The 25,707-nt window shown below is 47.5% G+C and overlaps 1 protein-coding gene across 3 annotated transcripts in view; it reads left to right on the forward strand.

Moving 5' to 3' along the window:
• The window catches only part of ELMO3 (engulfment and cell motility 3), a 987,719-nt gene that overhangs the window by 756,673 nt on the left and 205,339 nt on the right, over positions 1-25,707 (forward strand). For all 3 annotated transcript variants that reach the window (XM_030203739.1, XM_030203740.1, XM_030203742.1), the window contains 2 exons: positions 17,238-17,346; positions 19,591-19,727. In XM_030203739.1, coding sequence (XP_030059599.1) covers positions 17,238-17,346; positions 19,591-19,727 — 246 coding nt within the window. The remainder of the gene's footprint in view (positions 1-17,237; positions 17,347-19,590; positions 19,728-25,707) is intronic.

Raw genomic sequence — 25,707 nt, forward strand, 5'->3', positions numbered from 1 at the left:
GGCAGGTTGAGATTGCTTGGCCACATGGCCTCCACAGTTCATGTGACTCCCAAGGCTCGTCTTCACATGCGATCTGCTCAGTGGACCCTAGCTTCCCAGTGGTTTCAAGCTGCTGGGGATCTAGAAGACGTGATCCACCTGTCCACGAGTTTTCTCAGATCCCTATATTGGTGGACGATTTGGTCCAATTTGACTCTGGGACGCCCTTTCCAAATTCCTCAGCCACAAAAAGTGCTGACTACGGATGTGTCTCTCCTGGGGTGGGGAGCTCATGTCGATGGGCTTCACACCCAGGGAAGCTGGTCCCTCCAGGAACGCGATCTGCAGATCTATCTCCTGGAGTTACGAGCGGTCTGGAACGCTCTGAAGGCTTTCAGAGATCGGCTGTCCCACCAAATTATCCAAATTCAGACAGACAACCAGTTTGCCATGTATTACATCAACAAGCAGGGGGGCACCGGATCTCGCTCTCTGTGTCAGGAGGCCGTCAGCATGTGGCTGTGGGCTCGCCGTTACGGCATGTTGCTCCAAGCCACATATCTGGCAGGCGTAAACAACAGTCTGGCCGACAGACTGAGCAGGATTATGCAACCTCACGAGTGGTCGCTCAACTCCAGAGTAGTGCGACAGATCTTCCAGGTGTGGGGCACCCCCTTGGTAGATCTCTTTGCATCTCGAGCCAACCACAAGGTCCCTCAGTTCTGTTCCAGACTTCAGGCCCATGGCAGACTGGCATCGGATGCCTTCCTCCTGGATTGGGGGGAGGGCCTGCTGTATGCTTATCCTCCCATACCTCTGGTGGGGAAGACTTTGTTGAAACTCAAGCAAGACCGAGGCACCATGATCCTGTTTGCTCCCTTTTGGCCGCATCAGATCTGGTTCCCTCTCCTTCTGGAGTTGTCCTCCGAAGAACCTTGGAGATTGGAGTGTTTTCCGACCCTCATCACACAGGACGAAGGGGCACTTCTGCATCCCATCCTCCAGTCTCTGGCTCTCACGGCCTGGATGTTGAGAGGGTAGACTTTGCCTCTTTGGGTCTGTCGGAGGGTGTCTCCCGTGTCTTGCTTTCTTCCAGAAAAGATTCCACTAAGAGGAGTTACTTCTTTTTATGGAGGAGGTTTGCCATCTGGTGTGACAGCAAGGCCTTAGATCCTCGCTCCTGTCCTACACAGACCCTGCTTGAGTACCTTCTGCACTTGTCTGAGTCTGGTCTCAAGATCAACTCTGTAAGGGTTCACCTTAGCGCAATCAGTGCATACCATTACCGTGTGGAAGGTAAGCCGATCTCAGGACAGCCTTTAGTTGTTCGCTTCAAGAGAGGTTTGCTTTTGTCAAAGCCCCCCGTCAAACCTCCTACAGTGTCATGGGATCTCAATGTCGTTCTCACCCAGCTGATGAAACCTCCTTTTGAGCCACTGAATTCATGCCATCTGAAGTACTTGACCTGGAAGGTCATTTTCTTGGTGGCAGTAACTTCAGCTTGTAGAGTCAGTGAGCTTCAAGCCCTAGTACCTCATGCTCCATATACCAAATTTCATCATAATAGAGTAGTCCTCCGCACTCACCCTAAGTTCTTGCCAAAGGTGGTGTCGGAGTTCCATCTGAACCAGTCAATTGTCTTGCCAACATTCTTTCCACGTCCTCATTCCTGCCCTTCTGAACGTCAGCTGCACACATTGGACTGCAAAAGAGCATTGGCCTTCTATCTGGAGCGGACACAGCCTAACAGACACTCCGCCCAAATGTTTGTTTCTTTTGATCCCAACAGGAGGGGAGTGGCTGTGGGGAAACGCACCATATCCAATTGGCTAGCAGATTGCATTTCCTTCACTTACGCCCAGGCTGGGCTGGCTCTTGAGAGTCATGTCACGGCTCACAATGTTAGAGCCGTGGCAGCGTCCGTGGCCCACTTGAAGTCAGCCACTATTGAAGAGATCTGCAAAGCTGCGGCGTGGTCATCTGTCCACACATTCACATCTCATTACTGCCTGCAGCAGGATACCCGACGTGACAGTCGGTTCGGGCAGTCAGTGCTTCAGAATCTGTTCGGGGTTTAGAATCCAACTCCACCCCCCTAGGCCCATGTTTATTCTGTTCCAGGCTACACTCTCAGTTAGTTGGATAAATTGTTAGGTCAATCTCAGTTATGTCCTCGCCGTTGCGAGGCCCAATTGACCATGTTTGTTGTTTTGAGTGAGCCTGGGGGCTAGGGATACCCCATCAGTGAGAACAAGCAGCCTGCTTGTCCTCGGAGAAAGCGAATGCTACAGACCTGTAGAAGGTATTCTCCGAGGACAGCAGACTGATTGTTCTCACATACCCGCCCACCTCCCCTTTGGAGTTGTGTCTTCCCTTGTCTTTGTCTTGCTACATATGGAACTGACGAACACGAGCCGGTTCGGGCGGGAAGACGGCCGCGCATGCGCGGTGCGCATCGGTGCGCGAGGACTAGCAAAGGCCTTTGCTAGTGAAGTTTCCAGTTTGAGGGGGCTGCCGTGGACGTCACCCATCAGTGAGAACAATCAGCCTGCTGTCCTCAGAGAATACCTTCTACAGGTATGTAGCATTCGCTTTCTCAGAAAACGGCAAAAAAAAGGAGATAGTAAAAAGAAATGGACAGCAGGCTGGCCATTCCTCCAGCCCACTATCAAAAAGTGCTCAGCTAAGGAGAAAAAGTCAAATCGTTTCTCTGCCCCAAAATGTTTTTCCACCCCAATCCCTAAATAAAGGTATCCTGCTGGGCCATCCCTATCCAGCCCACCCTTCCCCTATCCACCTTACCCATGTCCTTATTCCTCCCTGTCCCATCATAAACCCCAATATAACAGCCAAAAAAAGTCTTTCAAGTGAGACTGATCATGATCCAACACCCATCCACCCCGACACACTCATACCCTCAACATAAGCCTTTAAGATCCAATGTTTATTAACCACTTTCTTGCAACAAACATCTGGGTGCCCCACAGATAAGATATCAGATGTTCAAAAGCTCAGCCAGAAAAAAAAAGAGAAAAAAAAACTCAGAAAAAAGGAAAGAAGAGAGTAAACATGCTGAAAACAACCCAAGTATTCAATCTCCCATCCAGACCGTGCCACCATACCCAGTTTTTAATGAATAGTAACCATGACGTTCACACCTCCCCGTCCAGTATACCAAAATGTCCAATTAGGTCTCTTGATGCTTCTTTACCCATCAAACAATCCAGTTAACCAGTTTGCTCTGCTATGCAGGGGCGTAGCTATGGGTGAGCCTGGGTGGGCACAGGCCCACCCAATCTCAGCTTAGGCCCACCCAGTTTTTCCTGCTCCTCCAATCAGTTCACAGCCAGCCTTTAGCCCTGCAGCGAACAGGAAAGAGCAGCTCTTCTCTCTCCTTCCAGCATCGTGGCACCAGCCACCAGGTATGGCTCCCCCCCCCCCCCCCCCCGAGCCTTCCAATCCCCTGATCCACGGATAGCATAGTAACATAGTAACATAGTAGATGACGACAGAAAAAGACCTGCATGGTCCATCCAGTCTGCCCAAGACAAACTCATATGTGTATACCTTACCTTGAATTTGTACCTGTCCTTTTCAGGGCACAGACCATATAAGTCTGCCCAGCAGTATTTCCCGCCTCCCAACCACCAGTCCCGCCTCCCATCACCGGCTCTGGTACAGACCGTATAAGTCTGCCCTCCCCTATCCTCGCCTCCCAACCACCACCCCCTCTTCCCCCCAACTGCTCCGCCACCCAATTTCAGCTAAGCTTCTGAGGATCCATTCCTTCTGCACAGGATTCCTCTATGCATATCCCACGCATGTTTGAACTCCGTTACCGTTTTCATCTCCACCACCTCCCGCGGGAGGGCATTCCAAGCGTCCACCACCCTCTCCGTGAAAAAATACTTCCTGACATCTTTCCTGAGTCTGCCCCCCTTCAATCTCATTTCATGTCCTCTCATTCTACCGCCTTCCCATCTCCGGAAAAGATTCGTTTGCGGATTAATACCTTTCAAATATTTGAACGTCTGTATCATATCACCCCTGTTCCTCCTTTCCTCCAGGGTGTACATGTTCAGGTCAGCAAGCCTCTCTTCATACGTCTTGGAACATAAATCCCATACCATCCTCGTAGCTTTTCTTTGCACCGCTTCCATTTTTTTAACATCCTTCGCAAGATACAGCCTCCAAAACTGAACACAATACTCCAGGTGGGGCCTCACCAACGTCTTATACAGGGGCATTAAAACCTCCTTTCTTCTGCTGGTCACTCCTCTCTCTATACAGCCTAGCAATCTTCTAGCTACTGCCACCGCCTTGTCGCACTGTTTCGTCGCCTTCAGGTCCTCAGATACTATCACCCCAAGATCCCTCTCCCCGTCCGTGCCTATCAGACTCTCCCCGCCTAACACATACGTCTCCCTTGGATTTCTACTCCCTAAGTACATCACTTTGCATTTCTTCGCATTGAATTTTAATTGCCAAACGTTAGACCATTCTTCTAGCTTCTTCAGATCTTTTTTCATGTTTTCCACTCCCTCCGGGGTGTCCACTCTGTTGGAAATCTTGGTGTCATCCGCAAAAAGGCAAACTTTACCTTGTAACCCTTCGGCAATGTCACTCACAAATATATTGAACAGAATCGGCCCCAGCACCAATCCCTGAGGCACTCCACTACTCACCTTTCCTTCCTCCGAGCAAACTCCATTCACCACCACCCTCTGGCGTCTGTCCGTCAACCAGTTCCTAATCCAGTTCACCACTTCGGGTCCTATCTTCAGGCCGTCTAGTTTATTTAAGAGCCTCCTGTGGGGAACCGTGTCGAAAGCCTTGCTGAAATTTAAGTAGATGACGTCCATAGCACGTCCTTGATTTAATTCTCCCGTCACCCAGTCAAAGAATTCAATGAGATTCGTTTGGCACGATTTCCCTTTGGTGAAACCATGTTGTCTCGGATCTTGCAACTTATTGGCTTTCAGGAAATTCACTATCCTTTCCTTCAGCATGGTTTCCATTACTTTTCCAATAACCGAAGTGAGGCTTACCGGCCTGTAGTTTCCAGCTTCTTCCCTATCCCCACTTTTGTGAAGAAGGACCACCTCCGCCGTTCTCCAATCCCTCGGAACCTCTCCCGTCTCCAAGGATTTATTAAACAAGTCTTTAAGAGGACCCGCCAGAACCTCTTTGAGCTCCCTCAGTATTCTGGGGTGGATCCCGTCTGGCCCCATGGCTTTGTCCACCTTTAGCTTTCCAAGTTGTTGATACACACTCTCTTCCGTGAATGGCGCTCTATCCACCTCATTTTCAGGTGTACTTTTGCCAGTCCCTCTCGGTCCTTCCCCAGGGTTTTCTTCAGTGAAAACAGAACAAAAGTATCTATTTAGCAAATTGGCTTTTTCTTCATCATTTTCTACATAGCGTTTCGTTGTATCTTTTAGTCTCACAATTCCCTTTATAGTCTTTCTCCTTTCACTAATATACCTGAAGAAGTTTTTGTCTCCTCTCCTTACATTTCTAGCCATTTGTTCTTCCGCTTGTGCCTTCGCCAGACGTACCTCTCTCTTGGCTTCTTTCAGTTTCATCCGGTATTCCTCCCCGTGTTCCTCCTCTTGAGATTTTCTATATTTCTGGAACGCTAAGTCCCAAAGTGTCAGCTAAATGCTGCTGTTATCAAGGGAATGCTCTAGTTGAATGGACCCAAATGGTCCAGTCTGAGCAAGAATTTTCACTTGATTTAACTTTTAAAACTGCCCTAGATATTGCTAACTTTCCTTTTCACTAAGTCTAAATATTCCCAATAATTATAGCAGTTCCTCTCTATCAGAGTTTGGCAGGAACAGAAAGAAAGCCAGAAAGAAAGAGAGAGAGGTTTCACAGTGCTAATTAAAATTATTAAGCAGTAAGCATTAAAATTTAAAGAGATTATCGGTAGCTCACCTACAAAACCAGCTAGTTGAGAAGTTTGGAGATTTAGGTCAGAATTAAACCTTTCCTTTGCAGGAGTTTTTGGTTCAGTTCCAGCACAAAACCAGCTAGTTGAGAAGTTTGGGGATTTAGGTCAGAATTAAACCTTTCCTTTGCAGGAGTTTTTGGTTCAGTTCCAGCACCTGCAAAGTTAGAAATAAAAGCGTCAGTGAGAAAGCAGTACATATGCTGCTTTAGAACTGCCCGAGAAGCCTTTATTTCTCCTTCAACTTCCTGTTCCCGTGTAGGAGAGAGAAGGGCTTCCAGGCAGGGATAGGTCTAAAGCAGTGTTTGTACTGCTTTAATTAACCACCATATATTAACTGTTATTCTGAAAGGGGTCACTGAGCACGGCTGTGAAAAGGTCAGGTAAACAAACAGCCACTGTGCTGTTTCGAGGGTCTGAGCCGCTTGTTCAAGAGCAGCTGGGTAAAAGAATAGTTTTTGCACTGTTTGCAGTTGAAATCGGTAACTGGAGCAAAAACGAAACTGAAGCCTGTGGCTCTCCAAAGCCTTCAGAAAAATACTTTCAAGCAATTAGCACCCTCTTGACATGTAAAGCTGGATGGTGCATTCAGTTAATCTTACTCTTTAGTAATGGGCTTGGGTCCTAGGTAGGTGCAGAGTTTGTTTCAAGGGATCCACTGGTCTGAATGGCTGCATGTTAGTCTTTTTTTTCCCTAATGCAGCATAATTGTATGTGAACTGTAGAATTTGCATATATTTAGCATTTATTTCCCTTTGCGAGAAAGTTCACAGTGGTTCGCTGCTTAATTGCCCTTTTCCATGGATGGATTCCACTGTTCCACAGTGCAGCAAGTGCCTGGAATCACCCAAAATGTCTTTCCCCACCCGCAGAGGAGGACTTTATATTTCTTTACAGAGATATAATACTTAATTTTCAGTCCTAATAAGAGCTGGGAGTCAGACAGGGGCAGATGGTGGATGGAAGGGGCATGGACGGGGCAGGGAGAGAGGACAGACATTGGATGGAGGGGACAGCAGAGAGGGCAGACACTGGATGGCAGAGAAAGAACGAAGGCAGATGCTGGATGGAAGGAAGACAGTGAAAAGAAGATGAGGAAAGCAGAAACCAGAGACAACAAACTGTAAATAAAATATATATATTTATTTTTTTGCTTTAGGATAAAGTGGTATTGTAGCTGTGTTAATAAATGTTTATAATAGAACGTGTAAATAAGGTAATCTTTTTATTGGACTAATTTTAATACATTTTGACAAACTTTCGGAGAACAAAGCCACCTTCCTCAGGTCAGGATAGGATACTGTAACAGCACTATACTGTATTGACCTGAGGAAGAAGGTTTTGGCCTCTGACAGCTAAATGTATTAGTCTAATAACATAGTAACATAGTAGATGACGGCAGAAAAAGACCTGCACGGTCCACCCAGTCTGCCCAGCAAGATAAACTCACATGTGTCATTTTTTGTGTATACCCCACCTTGATTTGTACCTGTCTTTTTCAGGGCACAGACCGTATAAGTCTGCCCAGCACTATCCCCACCTCCCAACCACCCACCCCGCCACCCACCACCGGCTCTGGCACAGACCGTATGTCTGCCCAGCACTATCCCCACCTCCCAACCACCAGCCCTGCCTCCCACCGCCGGCTAAGCTTCTGGGGATCCCTTCCTTCTGAGGAGGATTCCTTTACGTTTATCCCACGCGTTTGAATTCCGTTACTGTTTTCCTCTCCACCACTCTCTCCAGTACTAGGGGACATTTTCTGTTTCTGTGGTGTTGCATTGTATGCAGAGTCTGGCATCTTGGGGGTTCAGTTTAATCTTTGTCTAAATAGAAAGTTTATGTTTACTTATTTTATAGTGGATTAGGGTGTATTTGTGTTTGTGAAAAAGACATGGCTTTCAGTTGGCATTGACTGTGCAGGATCGACGATCTGTACTATTCTGTCTGGTTTCGTTTTACAATAGGTGAATTGATGTTCTAGTGCTCACTGTAGTGTTTAAGATGCTTTCCTTTTCCTTGTGTGACTCATAGAAATGACTGCTTATGGTATGGTAGAATTGCTCTATAGGTCCTAAGTGTTTTGTATTCTCATTATGGTGGTTTTAAGGTTTGCAACATAGGTTCCGAATTTGTATGTGGTTTATTTTGCTGTAGGACAGCTGTTGGGCAGACTGTTTATTAAAAATTATTTAGGATCCCCCCAAAAAACTACTCACACCTATATATACATAGTGCCCACCCATATTAGCTCTGGGCCCACCCAAAATGTCAGGTCTGGCTACGCCACTGCTGCTGTGTAGCAGACAACCACGCACACTAAACCAGTTATTTCAAACTTTCAGACACTCACATTATCCAAAAAAAAAAAGAGGAAGAGAGTGGAGGGGGACCTCAGAAACATCCCGAAGGGATCCCAACTTCCAATTTCCCCCTCCCTAAACATGACAAATGTTATACAATGACAGGAGCACTCACTGCCTTATCATAAGGTGTCAAAACATAAGTGTACATTTTAAAAAATAATTTTAAAAACATTAATTAAATATATCTGTGCCCAGGCAATGGTTAGTCAATCTCAGTAAGCAGACCAGAGGGTCTCTGTTCACTGCCGATATGCTGGCACTCTCGCAAGCAGGATCAGGTAAAGACAAAAAAACATAAGCAAAAAAAAAAAGGAAAAAATTATCTGTTTTTCTCCTTTCCTCTGCCTCCCTCTCTCCATGCAGTTCATGCAAGGGTCCCTGAATAAAAAGGGAGTAATCAGAAAGGCCAGAGCTTCAAACCAACCAAATGTAGATAGAAGTCCTCAAGAAGCCCTCTGTTCAGCAATCCCTTCCACTTCACTCTTAAATCGGTTCAAAAAGGCTTGAGCCTCAATTGGCATTTGAAAGAATAGGGTCTTAGCTTGATGAATGACCCTCAATTTAGCGGGATAAAGAAGCACAAACCTTATATTTTTTTCTTGCACAGTTGAATAGATTGATGTAAAGTCTCTTCTCTTTGCTGCTACACTGGCCGAATAATCCTGGAAACATAACACTTTAGTCCCCTCAAAAGGTGGGGTTTTATCTGTATGGATTGCGTGCAGGATTTTCTCCTTGTGGGCAAAGTTGAGCAGATGAAGGATCACTGGACAAGGCCAAGGATTAGAGGATTGCCGAATCCCAATTCTGTGGGTGCGCTCTATACATAGAGGGCCTGATGTACCCGACCATTGTAGTTCCTTCGTGAGCCAGACTTCCAGCATGCCGGTCAGATCTTTAGCCCTGAAAGTCTCCAGGAGGCCGATCAGTTGCAAATTATTTCATCGGGACCTATTTTCAAGGTCCTCTATTGTTTCTTCCAGGGCCTCTAGCTTAGATTGGCAATGTGCCTAAGTGTCTGTCACTCCCTGCATTCTATCCTCAAGGTCACTTGCTCGCTGTTGAAACGCAGCAAATTCTCTGCCAACCTCATCCAGCTTTACCTCCACTTGCTCTAGTTTGCCCTCAGTTGGCTGCAACTTTTTCACCAGCACCGCTTCTAATGCCATAGTGACCTCCGCGATAACCTCTGCAGCCCAAGCCAAGTTAACCGACAAGGTAGAGGGGCTAGCCAGCACCACCATCTTAAGCTCCTGAGGCAACCCGCGATCCTTCTCTTTTCTAGCAGGGTTGCTCACCATTCAGCGGTAGAATTAGCAAATGCCAGAGTTCAAAATTCAGAAGAAAATAATTGTTGGAAAGGCTGAGGAGCCGGGTTGAAGGCAGGAGACAGACAGACGTGATTGCTAATCATACTTTTAAATGGAAAAAAATTGTTTTTGTCTGTATGGATGGATTATATTCAATCTTTACATCTTAGAGCACAGAGGTTTGTTTTAAATAAATTACATTTGTTTTGAACATGGGGATAATGTTTTATATTTTTTTTTTCCTTTTTCCTTTCATCATTGGGAGATCTAAGAACAAAGTCTCCTGTTGATCTTCTTTGGAGGTGAGGGTTAGGGCAAGGGAGGAGAGGTACTTGTGTTCCTGTTACCTGCTACTCCACTTTGGCTATGTTTTCTTGAATTTGCTTGGAGTTTCTTTATTCCATGCCCTGTTATTTCTTGGATCATAGTTTCCTGTTTATCTTGTTGTAAGAAGGGATTGGGATTTGGGGAGGTTGGGGGTTTTAAGCATTAATGATTATACTATGAAAATTTCGTATTGACACAATGATGTCATGATGTTTTACAAAAGTATTTTTATCTGTGTTTATACTGAAGCACTCTTTGTTGTTCTATACCTTTATTCTGAATAAAATATATTGAACTAAAATTTAATTTTGCCCTAATCTCTTTCAGAAGGCTTCACCAGTGTTGGTGTATGCCAAAAGAAGGCTTTTTCTCGAGTAGTATCCCAGTAAGCTCTTGACAAATGGGGTAGCGCCATTCTATGATCTTGTAAGAATCTAAGAGATTTTGAAGGTGTATATGGAATAGTCATACAGTAGGATGGTTTTTGTTCACGTAATACTTTAAATGCAATGCAAAGAACTTTGAATTTTACTTTCCATATCATCATGCTGATCAATCCATAGACTGGTGGGGTTGTGTCCATCTACCAGCAGGTGGAGATAGAGAGCAAACTTTTGCCTCCCTATAGGTGGTCATGTGCTGCTGGAAACTCCTCAGTATGTTCTCTATCTCAGCAGGTGGTGGTCACACACAGCAGCAGCTCTGGCTAGGCCTCCAAGCCTAATTTTTAGGTTTTGTTGAGTGCCTGGGGTTGAGGGCTCTTCTTGAGCAAGTGCAAACCTGGTGGCGCCAGGTCTCTCCTTTTCTCCCCCCTCCCGCTGGCTCCGTTAAAAAAAAAAAAAAAAAATTTTCAACGTCCTTAAAGGCGTTTATTTCAACGTTTATTTAAACGTTTATTGCAGCTACTCACTGGGACACCAGGTCGTTACAGCTCGGAGCGGAAAGCAGGTAATTTTTACCTTTTTATAGCGGGCAGGGGGTTCCCCGATTGATCTCCACGTGGCATATGGCGTCGGAGGGCGAGGGCGCAAAGAGTCGCTCCCCGGATCGCTTGGGCGCTTCTAGAGGGGATGCGGGGGTCTTAAAGTCTGATTCGCCCTTGTTGGGTGACAGTTTCGTGACCGATGAGTGTCCCGGTCCTTCCTCCGGCATGGCGGTTTTTCCCGCCATAAACGCCCATCCCCCGCTGCTCGCCTCCGCCATCTTGGCCGGCCACGCGGCTCGGACGGCTTCTTCTTGGGCCGCCCTTGAGGTAGGAGACATTAATGCCATGAACGCCCTTAATTTGGGCGACGGCACAAAAGCGGCTAAAGTTAAGCGCCGTTCTTCCCGCGCGGCTCCTTCGCGGAGTGTCGCGCCGGACGCCATCTTGGATGCGCAGCATGTCTCTCCCCCACTCTTGCGAGCGCCGGTTGAGGGTGCGTCTAGGGCTGTAGCCCAGGCTGCGGAAGTGCACAGTCTGGGGGGTTTCTCCCCCGAGTTTGTTTTGCTGCTGCATCAGGCCTTCCTTATGCAAAACGCTGCCCCTGCTCCCTCGTCTGGTAAAGAGGTTGAGGCCCCCGGAGGTAAACACCCTCGGGTTGATTCCCAGGCCTTGGAGGACTTTGTCTCCTCCGATGTAGATGAGGGCAGCGTATCTGAGTTCTCCCAACGGTCCTTTGCGGATTCCTTGGAGGAGACGGATCCCCGCTCGGTTGGAGCGGATGACCCCTCTGCAGCACGGCTTTTTAGCTCAGAGGATTTGCCCAACCTGTTGGTGCAGGCCATGGGCATTTTGAAGATTTCCTCTCCGGAGGACGTCTCTCCCTCAGCCCCTGTTGGCTCTGCCATTATGCTGGGGACGAAGCGCCCGCCTAGAACTTTCCACGTGCATGATGCCATGCACACCTTAATTTCGGCTCAATGGGATGTCCCGGAAGCGAGCCTTAAAGTGGCTAGGGCTATGTCCCGCCTCTATCCTTTGCCTGAAAGTGAACGTGAGGCCTATCTGTGGCCTACCGTGGATTCTTTAATCACTGCGGTGACTAAGAAAACGGCGTTGCCGGTGGAAGGTGGCACGGCCCTAAAGGACGCCCAAGACAGAAGATTGGAGGCTGCCTTAAGGTCGTCCTTTGAGGTGGCTGCTTTAAGTTTGCAGGCCTCAGTTTGCGGCTCCTATTTGGCCAGGGCGTGCCTGACTATGGTGCAGCGGGCTTCCCCCTCGGATCATTCCTTGAGGGCTGATTGGCCGGCCCTGGAATCGGGCTTAGCCTATTTGGCAGACTTGCTGTATGATGTCTTGAGGGCCTCAGCTAAAGGCATGGCTCAGACAATCTCTGCACAGCGGTGGCTTTGGCTGAAGCATTGGGGTACTCGCCCCGGTACCTCCAGAGGACGGTTTCAGGAAGCCCGTCGGTACCGCCCGGGCAGGTCGGGCTCCTCTGCCCCCTCTTTCTTCAAGAGGAACTTCTCCCCCAAGCAGCATTCCTTTCGCAGAGACCGCCGTCCCGGAGGTGCTCCCTCCGGTCCTCCCCCAGGGTCTCGTACCCAATGACGGGGCCTTGGTCCACGCCCCAGTGCAGATTGGAGGACGGCTGTCCTCGTTTCTGGGCGAGTGGACCACAATAACTTCAGACGCTTGGGTGCTGGAAGTCATCAGAGACGGCTACAAGCTAGAGTTCTGCCGACCCTTAAGAGACGGGTTTGTACTCTCTCCCTGCAAGTCTCCGGTCAAAGCTGTGGCAGTGCAGCAGACTTTGGACAATCTGATCCGCCTGGGTGCGGTCGTTCCGGTGCCAGAAAGTCAGCTTGGCAAAGGGCGTTACTCCATTTACTTTGTGGTACCAAAGAAAGGAGGTTCTGTACGGCCTATCCTCGACCTCAAAGGGGTCAATCGGGCCTTGAAAGTTCGGCACTTTCGCATGAAGACTCTCCGCTCTGTTATAGCAGCAGTGAAGGCAGGGGAGTACCTGGCATCCTTGGACATCAAGGAAGCGTACTTGCATATTCCCATCTGGCCTCCTCATCAACGCTTTCTGCGTTTTGCAGTCCTGGGCCAACACTTCCAGTTCAGAGCCCTCCCGTTCGGGTTGGCTACTGCTCCGCGGACCTTCTCCAAAGTAATGGTGGTCATCGCGGCCTTCCTGAGGAAGGAAGGAGTACAAGTCCATCCTTATCTGGACGACTGGTTGATCCGAGCCCCCTCTTATGCAGAGTGCGGCAAAGCTGTGAACCGGGTGGTTGCTCTTTTGAGCTCCCTGGGGTGGATCATCAACTGGGAGAAAAGCCAGCTGCGCCCAACTCAGTCCCTGGAGTATCTGGGAGTTCGATTCGACACCCAAGTGGGCAGAGTGTTCCTGCCAGACAATCGGATTGTCAAGCTTCAGGCTCAGGTGGACCAGTTCCTACTAGCCTCTCCTCTTCGGGCTTGGGACTATGTGCAGCTGTTGGGCTCTATGACGGCCACGATGGAAGTAGTGCCCTGGGCCAGGGCTCATATGAGACCACTACAACACTCTCTGCTGCAGCGCTGGACTCCGATGTCAGAGGATTATGCTGTGCGCCTTCCCTTGGACCCAGCAGCGCGCAAGGCGCTGAGCTGGTGGACGCAGACAGACAAGTTGTCTGCAGGTATGCCTCTGGTGACCCTGGAGTGGATTGTTGTCATGACGGACGCCTCTTTGTCGGGCTGGGAAGCCCACTGCTTGGGAAGGACAGCGCAGGGGCTCTGGTCTCCTGCAGAGGCAAAGTGGTCTATCAACCTCCTGGAACTCAGAGCCATTCGGTTGGCGCTTTTGGAGTTCATCCCGGTTCTGGCGTTGAAGCCAGTACGGGTCCTGTCGGACAATGCCACGGCTGTGGCCTATGTCAACCGCCAGGGAGGTACCAAGAGCGCCCCTCTAGCCAAGGAGGCTATGAATCTATGCCAGTGGGCAGAAGCGAACCTGGAACAGCTGTCAGCGGCCCACATTGCCGGAGTCATGAATGTCAAGGCGGACTTTCTCAGTCGCCATACCTTGGAGCCCGGAGAGTGGCAGCTATCTGTTCAGGCGTTCTTGGACATCACGAAGCGCTGGGGCCAGCCGAGCCTAGATCTGATGGCGTCATCGGCCAATTGCCAAGTGCCGCGCTTTTTCAGCAGAGGACGGGACCCTCGATCCATGGGAGTAGATGCTCTTCTCCAACAGTGGCCGACACAAGAGCTTCTCTATGTGTTTCCGCCCTGGCCCATGTTGGGCAGGGTGCTAGACCGGGTGGCAAAGCATCCAGGCTGGATAATCCTGGTGGGTCCGGATTGGCCCAGACGTCCCTGGTATGCGGACTTGATCAGGCTCTCAGTCGACGATCCTCTGCGGCTGCCAGTGGAGCAGGGCCTGTTACATCAGGGTCCCGTGGTGATGGAGGATCCCTCCCCCTTTGGTCTTACGGCCTGGCTATTGAGCGGCAGCGTCTGAGAAAGAAGGGCTTCTCAGACAAGGTCATCGCCACTATGCTGAGAGCGAGGAAGCGCTCTACTTCTACTGCTTACGCCAGGGTTTGGCGTATCTTTGCAGCGTGGTGTGAAGCAGGCTCACTTTCTCCCTTCACTGCTCCAATTTCTTCAGTGTTGGCGTTCCTGCAAGAAGGTCTGGAGAAAGGCCTGTCGCTCAGTTCCCTTAAAGTCCAGGTAGCGGCTCTGGCTTGCTTCAGGGGCCGCCTGAAGGGTGCTTCCCTGGCTTCGCAGCCAGATGTAGTGCGCTTTCTCAAGGGAGTTAATCACCTGCGCCCTCCTCTGCACTCAGTGGTGCCTGCGTGGAATCTCAACCTGGTGCTAAGAGCATTGCAGAAGCCGCCTTTTGAACCCTTGTCGAGGGCATCTCTGAAAGACCTGACGTTGAAAGCAGTTTTTTTGGTGGCTATCACTTCAGCCAGAAGAGTTTCCGAGCTCCAGGCACTCTCATGTCGAGAGCCTTTTCTGCAGTTCACTGAGGCAGGAGTGACTATTCGCACAGTGCCTTCCTTCCTGCCCAAGATTGTTTCTCGCTTCCATGTGAATCAGCAGCTCTGTCTCCCTTCCTTTCGGAGGGAGGACTACCCAGAGGAATACTCTGCTCTCAAATGTCTGGATGTGAGACGTATCATCATCAGATACTTGGAAGTGACCAATGATTTCCGGAACTCGGATCATCTGTTTGTCCTGTTTGCAGGTCCTCGTAAGGGTCTGCAGGCTGCTAAGCCTACAGTGGCAAGATGGGTCAAGGAAGCCATTGCAGCGGCTTATGTGGCCGCGGGGAAGGTGCCGCCTATCCAGCTGAAGGCTCACTCCACTAGAGCTCAGGCGGCCTCGATGGCGGAGGCTGGGTCCGTCTCCTTGGAAGAGATTTGCAAGGCGGCAATTTGGGCTTCGGCCCATACCTTATCCAGGCATTACCGCTTGACTGTGGCTGCTCGGGCGGAGGCCTGGTTTGGAGCTTCAGTGTTGCGGTCAGGGATTTCTATGTCCCGCCCTGGGTGAGTACTGCTTCGGTACATCCCACCAGTCTATGGATTGATCAGCATGATGATATGGAAGGTAAAATTATGTATCATACCTGATAATTTTCTTTCCATTAATCATAGCTGATCAATCCATAGCCCCTCCCAGATATCTGTACTGTTTATATTCTGGTTGAATTTTAGGTTCAAGTTTAGTCTTCAGTTACTTCAGGAGGACTTCGTGTTCAAGTTTTTTCACTTGGATTCTTCAAGAGTTGAGACGAGTTTGTGTTACAGTGAGCTGCTGCATTCCTCTCCCCTCCGTTTTACGGGGCTGGATTGAGACTTAAATTCTGCCGGCACTCCCTCCCGCTTCGTGTGGCTGTAGGGCAGCTTTGTACCCCTCCCGCTTCGGCGGTGTTAGGGTCAGTCAGCTCCTCCCGTGGTTGCGGTTGCAGGGTAAGCCAGATCCCCCCGCATCAGCGGGGTGGTGTCCCTCCCCCGCTCCGCGGGGATGAGCTGGACGGATTCCCCTCCCCCACTTGTGTGGGGATGAGCTGGGTTAATTCCCCTCCCCCGTTTCGGCGGTGGTGAGCTGGGCAGAGTGTCCCTTTGTGGGTGTAATTCTCTAAGTGCTGAGTCCTGCGGATGGAGCTTTGATATCGACATACTGAGGAGTTTCCGGCAGCACATGACCACATATAGGGAGGCAAAAGTTTGCTCTCTATCTCCACCTGCTGGTAGATGGACACAACCCCACCAGTCTATGGATTGATCAGCTATGATTAATGGAAAGAAAATTATCAGGTATGATACATTATTTTACCATATAGTGAATAGGAAACCAAAAAAGTGTCTATACAAAGGAGTAATGTGATCAAATTTCTTGGCATGTCCTAACATTCTAATTGCTATTTTCTGTAGAATTTGTAATCTCTTAAAAGTCATACTTCTTAAGCCTGCATAAACCAAATTTCATAATCAAGTCTAAGGGCATGCAAGAGAGAATGTTATTTAAAAAAAACTTTTGTGATCTAGATATCATCTATTCAGTAAAACAGAGTTTATGATCAGTGATAATCCCTAAATATCTAAACTGCCAACAAATACAATTTTCCAAACAATTTAGGGATCATAGTAAGCTTATCATGGTGTCCTGTGATCCAACATGCATTTGTTTTATTAATATTTAAAATGAATCTATGATCCTGGAACCATGCATGTCTAGAAGCAAAACCTTGCTCAGTTGCACTTGGCCTTCCAACCTACCTGATATAATTTTTGCAATTATGATTCTTGACTGGAAGCCATACACCATGACTGAACCATGAATTTAGTCACCAGTTGTCAATCTTGAGTGATTGCCACAACTCACCCTCCCCCAGAGGTTGTGAGTGTTGCTTCTGCCCCATCTCCAGCCAACCTGAGGAGCAGAAGACCCAATTAGGAGATTTAACTGGGACCTTTCACATGCCGCTGAGCCATGGGGCTGTGCCATGCCTTCTTTCTATATGACTAGAAGTACAAACATACTTTTAGGCAACTGAACTTGAACTTCTGTGGAGTGAACTAATCTACCTACATTACTCTTCATAATAGATGTATAGACCCTAACTAAACCTTTAAACATTATCTCATTATATATGTATTTGCTTGAGTAGGGCCTTGGGTATATGTGGATTTTATTTTAGGTAACCCTATATTTCCTAAAGAAGGAACTGGTAAGTGTGAGGATCTGCTAGAGGGGTTGGATTAACCATTGTTTCCTGCAAAGGGGAGGTGTTAACATCCCTATAAATAAGCAGGAAGGCAGACAATTTTTCAGTTAATTATCCTTTCAAAGTACTATTTTTCTTTGTCTTGCTTCAGTTTGTTCTTGAGAACAGCAGCCGTGAGGATAAACATGAATGCCCATTTGCTCGGAGCAGTGTTCGGCTCACCCTGATCCTGTGTGAGTCTCTACGCATTGGGGAACCTCGTAAGTTTGAGTGCTACCATTTTATATGGGTCTTTGATACAAATAGGCTGGCAGGTCACTAATTTCCTGTAGTGTGTCAGATGTGCTGCATGGGCTACTATTCTCTGATCTCCTAGAATTTGCATTCTCATGCCAGTGCAGGAGGCGGAGCAGCTCTGCTGGAGAGTTCAGTCAGTCAGCTGTAGGCCTCTGCTCACAGTCCAGTCTGTTTATTTGACTGATAAAACTGCTCTGCTTCCATTGTGACTTAGGGAAATTAAGACCCTCCCCCTCCCCTTCTCTTTGTCACTCCGATCCACTGGTCATGAGCTCTTAAGCCCAGGCCGAAGTCAAAAGGGGTCTAGGAAAGGCCTGGGGTGGACTGAACCACAACAGGACAATAATAGAACTCAGGGTACTCACCCAGAACTCCAGGCACCCAAGGAATGGGGCCAAACACCTCCAAGGAAAGGGAACTACAGATGACGTTCGGACTGCACTAACAGATAGGCAGGACCCAGATACCGAAGGAGGAGACACAGGAACCGGCTGGCAGCAATAGGGTACTGCAAGTGGAGAAGCAGGAACAAAATACTGGAACAGCTAACCAGGACTTCACCTGCGCCACCTGAGCCCCTGGGTGCAGGCAGCCGGCAGGACTTGATGGACAAACAGCAGAAGCAGAAGTTGAAGCAGGCAAAGCTGAACCAGACTGACAGAAACAAGGCAGACCAGGCAGAGCCCAGCACAACAGGGAAAATTAGGAAACTAAACCAGAAGGGAAAATAGGCAGCACACAGAACTCCAAGGCACAAACAACCCACACAGCCAGGACAGAGACTGCAGTGCTAACAATAGCACACACCCAAAGAAACAAAGGCAAGACCACAACAGAAAGATAACTAAAACAAACAAGCTAGAAGGACACAGAAGACAAACACTATATCCAGTCAAACAGAGAGCACAGCCCAGCTTCAGAGAGTAGCTAATTAAGCACAAAGACAGAACATGGAGAAAACTCTGACAAGCCAGCAACCAGACCAACACAAAGAGGAAGGAAACAGACTCCCCCCAGAGCACAGACCAACCAGCTCACAAGAAATAAAGGTCAGAGGCTTATAGCAGGAAAACCCTAACGCCAAAGCAGCGTTTACCTGAAACTGCAGGTTAAAGTAGATCCTGGCTACTGACGTCTGTAGCTGCAGACGTCAGCCCCCACCCTGCTGACCAATCAGATGCAAGTCCCACCCAGCTTCCCGAGCAGAGAGGTTTCCAGCCCCTCCCTAGCCTGTTAGCAGAGTGGGTTCCAGCCTCTCCTTAGCCTGTTTAGCAGAGTGGGTTCCAGCCTCTCCTTAGCCTGTTTAGCAGAAGCATAACACTGATGAAGAAATAAAATTCCCTTTTCTCCTCCCTCTGTAAGACCCTGGTTTCTCCATCATAGATTTTATGGTAAGATTATGAGACATGACTCAATCTTCTTCCCTTCCCAGGGCTATGCTCTTCCTTTGTGACTTCTGTTACCTCCTTAAATTCTGCTTGTGTGCTGGTTCCTTTATTCTCTGAAAAGGGCCTTAGATACCTTTTCCTACACTAGCAAGCACTGTTCCAGGACTTTGGCTCCTCTTTCTGCAGTCAGATGCTCAGGGCAGCCCAGTGCAGTTGTGTGAGTTTAACAAAACCGTAATATTTGGCAGAAATAGCATCTTGTGGAGGTAGCTGCAGCTAAAATCATTGTACATTCTTAGTTGGGTTATTACTGGGCCCTTCGAGTTGTGGGGTGCCCTGCACTTAGGAGCCATGAGAATGTCCTTAGACTGCTGGTATCTGTCATCTCTCCTTTTCCACTGCTTCTGTCTCCATTATCTCACCAATTCTGCTGCTGCTACTGTCTTCCATGTTGTTCATGTAGATGCCATCGCTCCCTTTACCTTGGAATGTTCTAGTCTTAATAATAATAACTTTATACTGCAGAAGCCAAAAAGATGGATCAATGCAGTTTACAATAAGATCAATCTGGTAAATTCCAGTGAAAATACAAAACAACACTACTACTATATTAACAGTCAGAATAACTGAAAACGAAAGATTAATTTTCAAGGAATTGTTTGAACAGACATATTTTCAGTCTTCACATTGGTTGAGGGTGGAGACAAATCTGTGTTCACCTTCTGGGTGGAACTTGTGTTCACAACCTGGAGGAAGGTGGTGGAATGATGGGAGTTTTACTAATGATTTTTAATATCTCTTTCTTGCTCTCTACTCCAGCCTCTGAGACAGGTCAGAATTTCCACCCACTGTTCTTTGCTCAGGATAACTGCTTCGCAGAACTCTTCTGTATTTGCATCCAGCTCCTCAACAAGACGTGGAAGGAGATGCGAGCTACACAGGAGGACTTTGATAAGGTGAAGGGAGGCCAGCAGGAGGAAACAGGCTGGGGGATTAGACTTAGATGATGGGAAGAAATGGATGTCTGTACATTCTCTCCCAGTGGCAGGCAGTGCGATTAGTTGCCACCACCGGCGCTGAACCTAGATATTCAATGCCAGGTCATATCTGGTGACCAGCATTGAATATCCAGTTGCAGTTTTGGCCACAGCAACTTAACCGGCTAAGCAAATATTCAGCAGTTAAAGCTAGGCCTGCTATTTAAGTAGCCTATCTTAACAACTCAACTTATCCAGTTTAGCGCTGAATATTCACACTTAGCCGGCTAAGTCACACGACATAACCAGTTAGTTGCTAGCCGCTAATATTGAGCAGAGATAACTATCTCATACTGAATATTCGCGCTTAACCAGCTAAGCCGGTCGAGGCTAAGTCGTGCAACATAGCCAATTAGTGGCTAGCTGCTAATTACTAATATTCAGCAGAGATAACCAGCTGTCTCATCTTGAATATTAGCACTTAACCAGCAAAGAAGACGATACAGAAGCTTGACATCCTTTTTCAAAAGATGCAAAGGAAGTAATTGTAGAATATATAGCCATTCCTGGCCAGTTAAATAGTGCTGAGTATTAGGCCCTCTATTACTAGATCGTGTCTGGTGAGATATGTTTGATGGTGCTTCTCACAAATGTTTTAGATAATTTGATTTATGATTCAAGAGACTTTCTGGGGCAAGAATTCAAGGTGCTTCTTTGCCAGTGATTATCTGTACAACCTTGCCTGAGTGCCTTTGCAACACTTTGCCTCAACAGCAGGCTTGTCCAAGTTTAGTCCTCAAGGGCTGCAAACAGCCAGGTTTTTTCAGGATATTCCTAATGAATGTGCATGAGAAAGATTTACATGCCCAGTACATCCACTGTATGCAGATCTCTTTCATATATATTCATTAGGAATATCATAAAAACTTGATCTCAGGGGAAAATAAGGCCCATATTCAGTGAGGCATAGCAGGCAAAATTATGTGGCTAACTTTATCTAGAAACTTTATCCAGAAATTCAGTGAGACTTAGCTGGTAAGTCTGCTGCTGAACATAACCCCGATAAGTTATTTGGATATCTTGAGGACAAGTTTTCTTCCAACTTGTCTGCCTAACTTTATCTGACTGGATAACATTTCACCAAACATTGGGAATGCCTCCAGTCGTGCCTCTTCTCTAAGACTTTACGAGTAGTGTGCCATCAAATTTATAGAGGTTGCAAGCAGGGGCATATCTGAAGTGCGGCGGTAGGGGGGGGCCAGGGTCAGAGTGAGGGGGCACATTATAGCCCCCCGCCGCCACCACTGCCGATCCCCCTCCCCCCAGCCACTGCCATTGCCAATCTCCCCCCGCCGTTGCTGTCGCCTACCTTCGCTGGCGGGGGACCCCAACCCCCGCCAGCCGAGGTCCGCGTCCTCCTGCCGCTGCCGGCTGCCTGTAAAAGAATTCCGTCAGCTGGCGGGGGACCCCCAACCCCCGCCAGCCAAGCCGAGGTCCTTTCATTTCTTCTACTAAAGCTGGCGCCGAAAGTTTCTTCTGAGTCTGACGTCCTGCACGTTGTACGTGCAGGACGTCAGACTCAGAAGAAACTTTCGGCGCCAGCTTTAGTAGAAGAAATGAAAGGACCTCGGCTTGGCTGGCGGGGGTTGGGGGTCCCCCGCCAGCTGACGGAATTCTTTTACAGGCAGCCGGCAGCGGCAGGAGGACGCGGACCTCGGCTGGCGGGGGTTGGGGTCCCCCGCCAGTGAAGGTAGGCGACAGCAACGGAGGGGGAGGGTTGGCAGCGGTAGGGGGGTCCAGGGCGAAATCTGCGGGGGCCCAGGCCCCTGAGGCCCCATGCAGATACGCCCCTGGTTGCAAATATATGCAGCCCTTTTCTAAGTATTCATAAATGGCCAGAAGTTTACAAAAGTAAATATATATGCTTCCAGTACACATCAAGGGAAATTTGTTTGACTTGGCTGTGTGGAAGATGGTGAAGTTCAAGGAGAGAGCCCTCATTATGGAAGGTGACTTCAACATAATGCTGTACTCTGGTAAAGACAATTCAGAGGATGGAGGAAGTAGTATGAAGGGAGATAGAAGGAAATTCTGAAAATTTTAGGATGTTTTAAAGGTGACTGATATTTAGAGATTTTGCTATTTATTTATTTGCATTTGTATCCCACATTTTCCCACCTATTTGCGGGCTCAGTGTGGCTTACAATACATTATGAGTGATGGAAATACAATTTGTTACAGTACGCTTATGGGTTACATTGTGAAGAGTTGTGGGAAGACAGAGTAAAGTCAGGATATCTTTTGGGAATAGAACAATGGAATAAAACAATGGGGAGTTGAGGGGCGATAAAACAGTATTAAGGGAAGGATTTTACCTTATACTCTGAGGTTCATCATTTTATCCAGGGATTGATATATGTTTTGTTTAGAGAGTGAATTAGTTCAGATTGTAGATGAGGTAGTAATAGAAAACATCACCTGGTCCGATCATTTGCTAGTATGGGTAAATCTATGACTGTCCACCCCTAGAACAAGAGACTACTATTGGCAGTCTGCTAGGAAACAAGGAAACAGCAACACAAATTGAGAGCACTTAGCTGACTCACTGGCAGGAAATCACTGCACAGCAGGAGGTGGGTTGGGCTCTGATAGAGAGACTGAGAACACTTGCTTGTAACTTTCCATATGCTGGACCTGAACCAAATTACTGCTAAGTAAATTCTGATTATTTTTTTTCTAATTTCTCAACTTTTTGGCTAGAGGTTTAGATACCTGATATTTTCTTTAATTTAATGCTTATTTAATTTATTGTTTATTGCTTAATTAATTTGTTTTGTGAACCCTCTTTCCTTTCCTGCCTAGCTCTGATAGAGAGAGGCTTTTCAAACTGCATTGTGGTTATAAAGTTGCTTTTTACATTGATGAAACTGCTATAATTTATTGGGATATTTAGATTTATTTACAAAAGGAAAGTTAAATTCCAGGGGAATTTGAAAGTTTAATCTTGAACTGAAAATTCCTTGATCAGACTTTTTGGTCATACTAGAGAACTTTCATTGGTACAGCACTTAGCTGACTCACTGGCAGGAAATCACTACACAGCAGGAGGTGGGTTGGGCTCTGATAGAGAGACTGAGACCACTGTCGGCAGGGTTGCGGTTAAGCCGCAGAATTGGGCGGCTTTTCGGGAACGGCTGCGGGGAATTTTCAAATCGCGTGGGTTGCGGGGATTTGGGCGGGTTTTCGAGCGGCCGTGGTGCGGGATTGGGTGGGTTTTCGCGGCCACCGATTGGCCGGTTTTCCCGCTGCCGGGGCTTCTATTGGTCCAATTTGGTCCAATAGAAGCTTTTCCGGGGCTTCTATTGGTCCAATTGGGCCAATAGAAGCCTTTCAGGGGCGGGGTTGACATCAGGGGTGACGGGGGCGGGGTTAGTGACGCAGGGGCGGGGTTCGGTGACGCGGGGGGCAGGGGGTTGGCTGCGGGCGGTTTTTGGGCGGGTTTATGGCTGGTTTTGGGCTGGGAAAATTTTTCCCAGCTGGCAACCCTGACTGAGACCTCTTGCTTGTAACTTTCCATGTGCTGGACCTGAACCAAATTACTGCTAAGTAAATTCTGATTATTTTTTTTCTAATTTCTCAACTTTTTGGCTAGAGGTTTAGATACATGATATTTTCTTTAATTTAATGCTTATTTAATTTATTGTTTATTGCTTAATTAATTTGTTTTGTGAACCCTCTTTCCTTTCCTGCCTAGCTCTGATAGAAGAGAGGCTTTTCAAACTGCATTGTGGTTATAAAGTTGCTTTTTACATTGATGAAACTTCTATAATTTATTGGGAATATTTAGATTTATTTACAAAAGGAAAGTTATATTCCGGGGGAATTTGAAAGTTTAATTTTGAACTGAAAATTCCTTGGTCAGACTTTCTGGTCATACTAGAGAACTTTCATTGGTACAGCACTTAGCGGACTCACTGTTGAAGCACATACCAGGAAATGTACACGGAAAGCGATGGCCACAAATGCTTGCAGTCTAAGCAATAAAGTTCATGACCTTCAAGTCCTGATGTTGGAGGCAGACTTAGACATTGTTGCAATCACGGAGACGTGGCTTAATGGTTCCCATGAATGGGATGCAAACATACCAGGCTATAATCTATTTAGGAAGGAAAGAGAGGGTCGTAAAGGTGGAGGAGTAGCCTTATATGTGAAAAATGATATCACAGCGACCGAAATGACAGGGACCTGGGGAAAGGAAGAAGCGATATGGATCACCTTAAAAAGAGATGATAGAACCTCTGTCCACGTGGGTGTTGTCTACAGACCTCCGACACAACTGGAGGAATTAGATAAAGACCTGATCGCAGATATTCAAAAGTTGGGAAACAAGAGAGAGGTGCTGTTGCTGGGAGATTTCAATCTGCCAGATGTAGATTGGAAGGTTCCGTCTGCGGAATCGTAAAATGTAGAGAGATCGTGTATGCTTTCCAAAGTGTTTTGCTCAGACAAATGGTGACGGAACCCACAAAGGAGGGAGCGACGCTGGATCTGGTGCTCACAAATGGGGATAGCGCGTCAAATATCCGAGTGGGTGCCCACCTGGGCAGCAGTGACCACCAAACAGTTTGGTTTGATATAACAGCTAAAGTGGAGAGCGGCCACTCAAAATTCAATGTCCTGGATTTCAAGCTTGCTGACTTTAGAAAAATGGGGGAATACCTGAGGAAGGAGATGATGGGCTGGGAGAGGAAGTACAAGAAGTGGAAGGACAGTGGTCCAGGCTGAAAGAAGCTATAAATAGGGCCACAAACCTTTATGTAAGGAAAGTAAATAAAAGCAAGAGAAAAAGGAAACCGATATGGTTCTCCAAGCAAGTGGCTGAGAAAATAAATGCTAAAGAGTTGGCATTCCAGAAATACAGAAAAACTCAAGAAAAGGAACACGGGGAGGAATACCGGATGAAACTGAAAGAAGCCAAGAGAGAGATACGTCTGGCGAAAGCGGAAGAACAAATGGCTAGAAATGTAAGAAGGGGTGACAAAAATTTCTTCAGGTATATTAGTGAAAGGAGAATGACAAAAAAGGGAATTGTGAGACTAAAAGATACTGTGAACCACTATGTGGATAATGATGAAGAAAAAGCAAATTTGCTAAATAGATACTTTTGTTCTGTTTTCACAGAAGAAAATCCTGGAGAAGGACTGCGATGAACTGGAAAAAGTACAAATGAGGATGAAGTGGATAGAGCACCGTTCATGGAAGAGAGTGTGTATGAACAACTTGAAAAGCTAAAGGTGGACAAAGCCATGAGACCGGACAGGATCCACCCCAGGATATTGAGGGAGCTCAGAGAGGTTCTGGCGGGTCCTCTTAAAGATTTGTTTAATATATCCTTGGAGACGGGAGAGGTTCCGAGGGATTGGAGAACGGCAGATGTGGTCCCTCTTCACAAAAGTGGTGATAGGGAAGAAGCTGGAAACTACAGGCTGGTAAGCCTCACTTCGGTTATTGGAAAAGTAATGGAAGCGATGCTGAAGGAAAGGATAGTGAATTTCCTGGAAGCCAATAAGTTGCAAGATCCGAGACAACATGGTTTTTACCAAAGGTAAATTGTGCCAAACGAATCTCATTGAATTCTTTGATTGGGTGACAGGAGAATTGAATCATGGACGAGCTATAGACGTAATCTACTTAGATTTCAGCAAAGCTTTTGACACAGTTCCCCACAGAAGGCTCTTAAATAAAGTGGATGGGCTGAAGATAGGGCCCGAAGTGGTGAACTGGATTAGGAACTGGTTGACGGTCAGACGCCAGAGGTTGGTGGTTAATGGAATTCGCTCGGAGGAGGGAAAGGTGAGTAGTGAAGTCCCTCAAGGATTGGTGCTGGGGCCAATTCTGTTCAGTATATTTGTGAGTGACATTGCCGAAGGGTTAGAAGGTAAAGTTTGCCTATTTGCGG

This window comes from Microcaecilia unicolor, chromosome 5, assembly GCF_901765095.1.
Source record: "Microcaecilia unicolor chromosome 5, aMicUni1.1, whole genome shotgun sequence".
In the NCBI taxonomy this organism is placed as follows: Eukaryota; Metazoa; Chordata; class Amphibia; order Gymnophiona; family Siphonopidae; genus Microcaecilia; species Microcaecilia unicolor.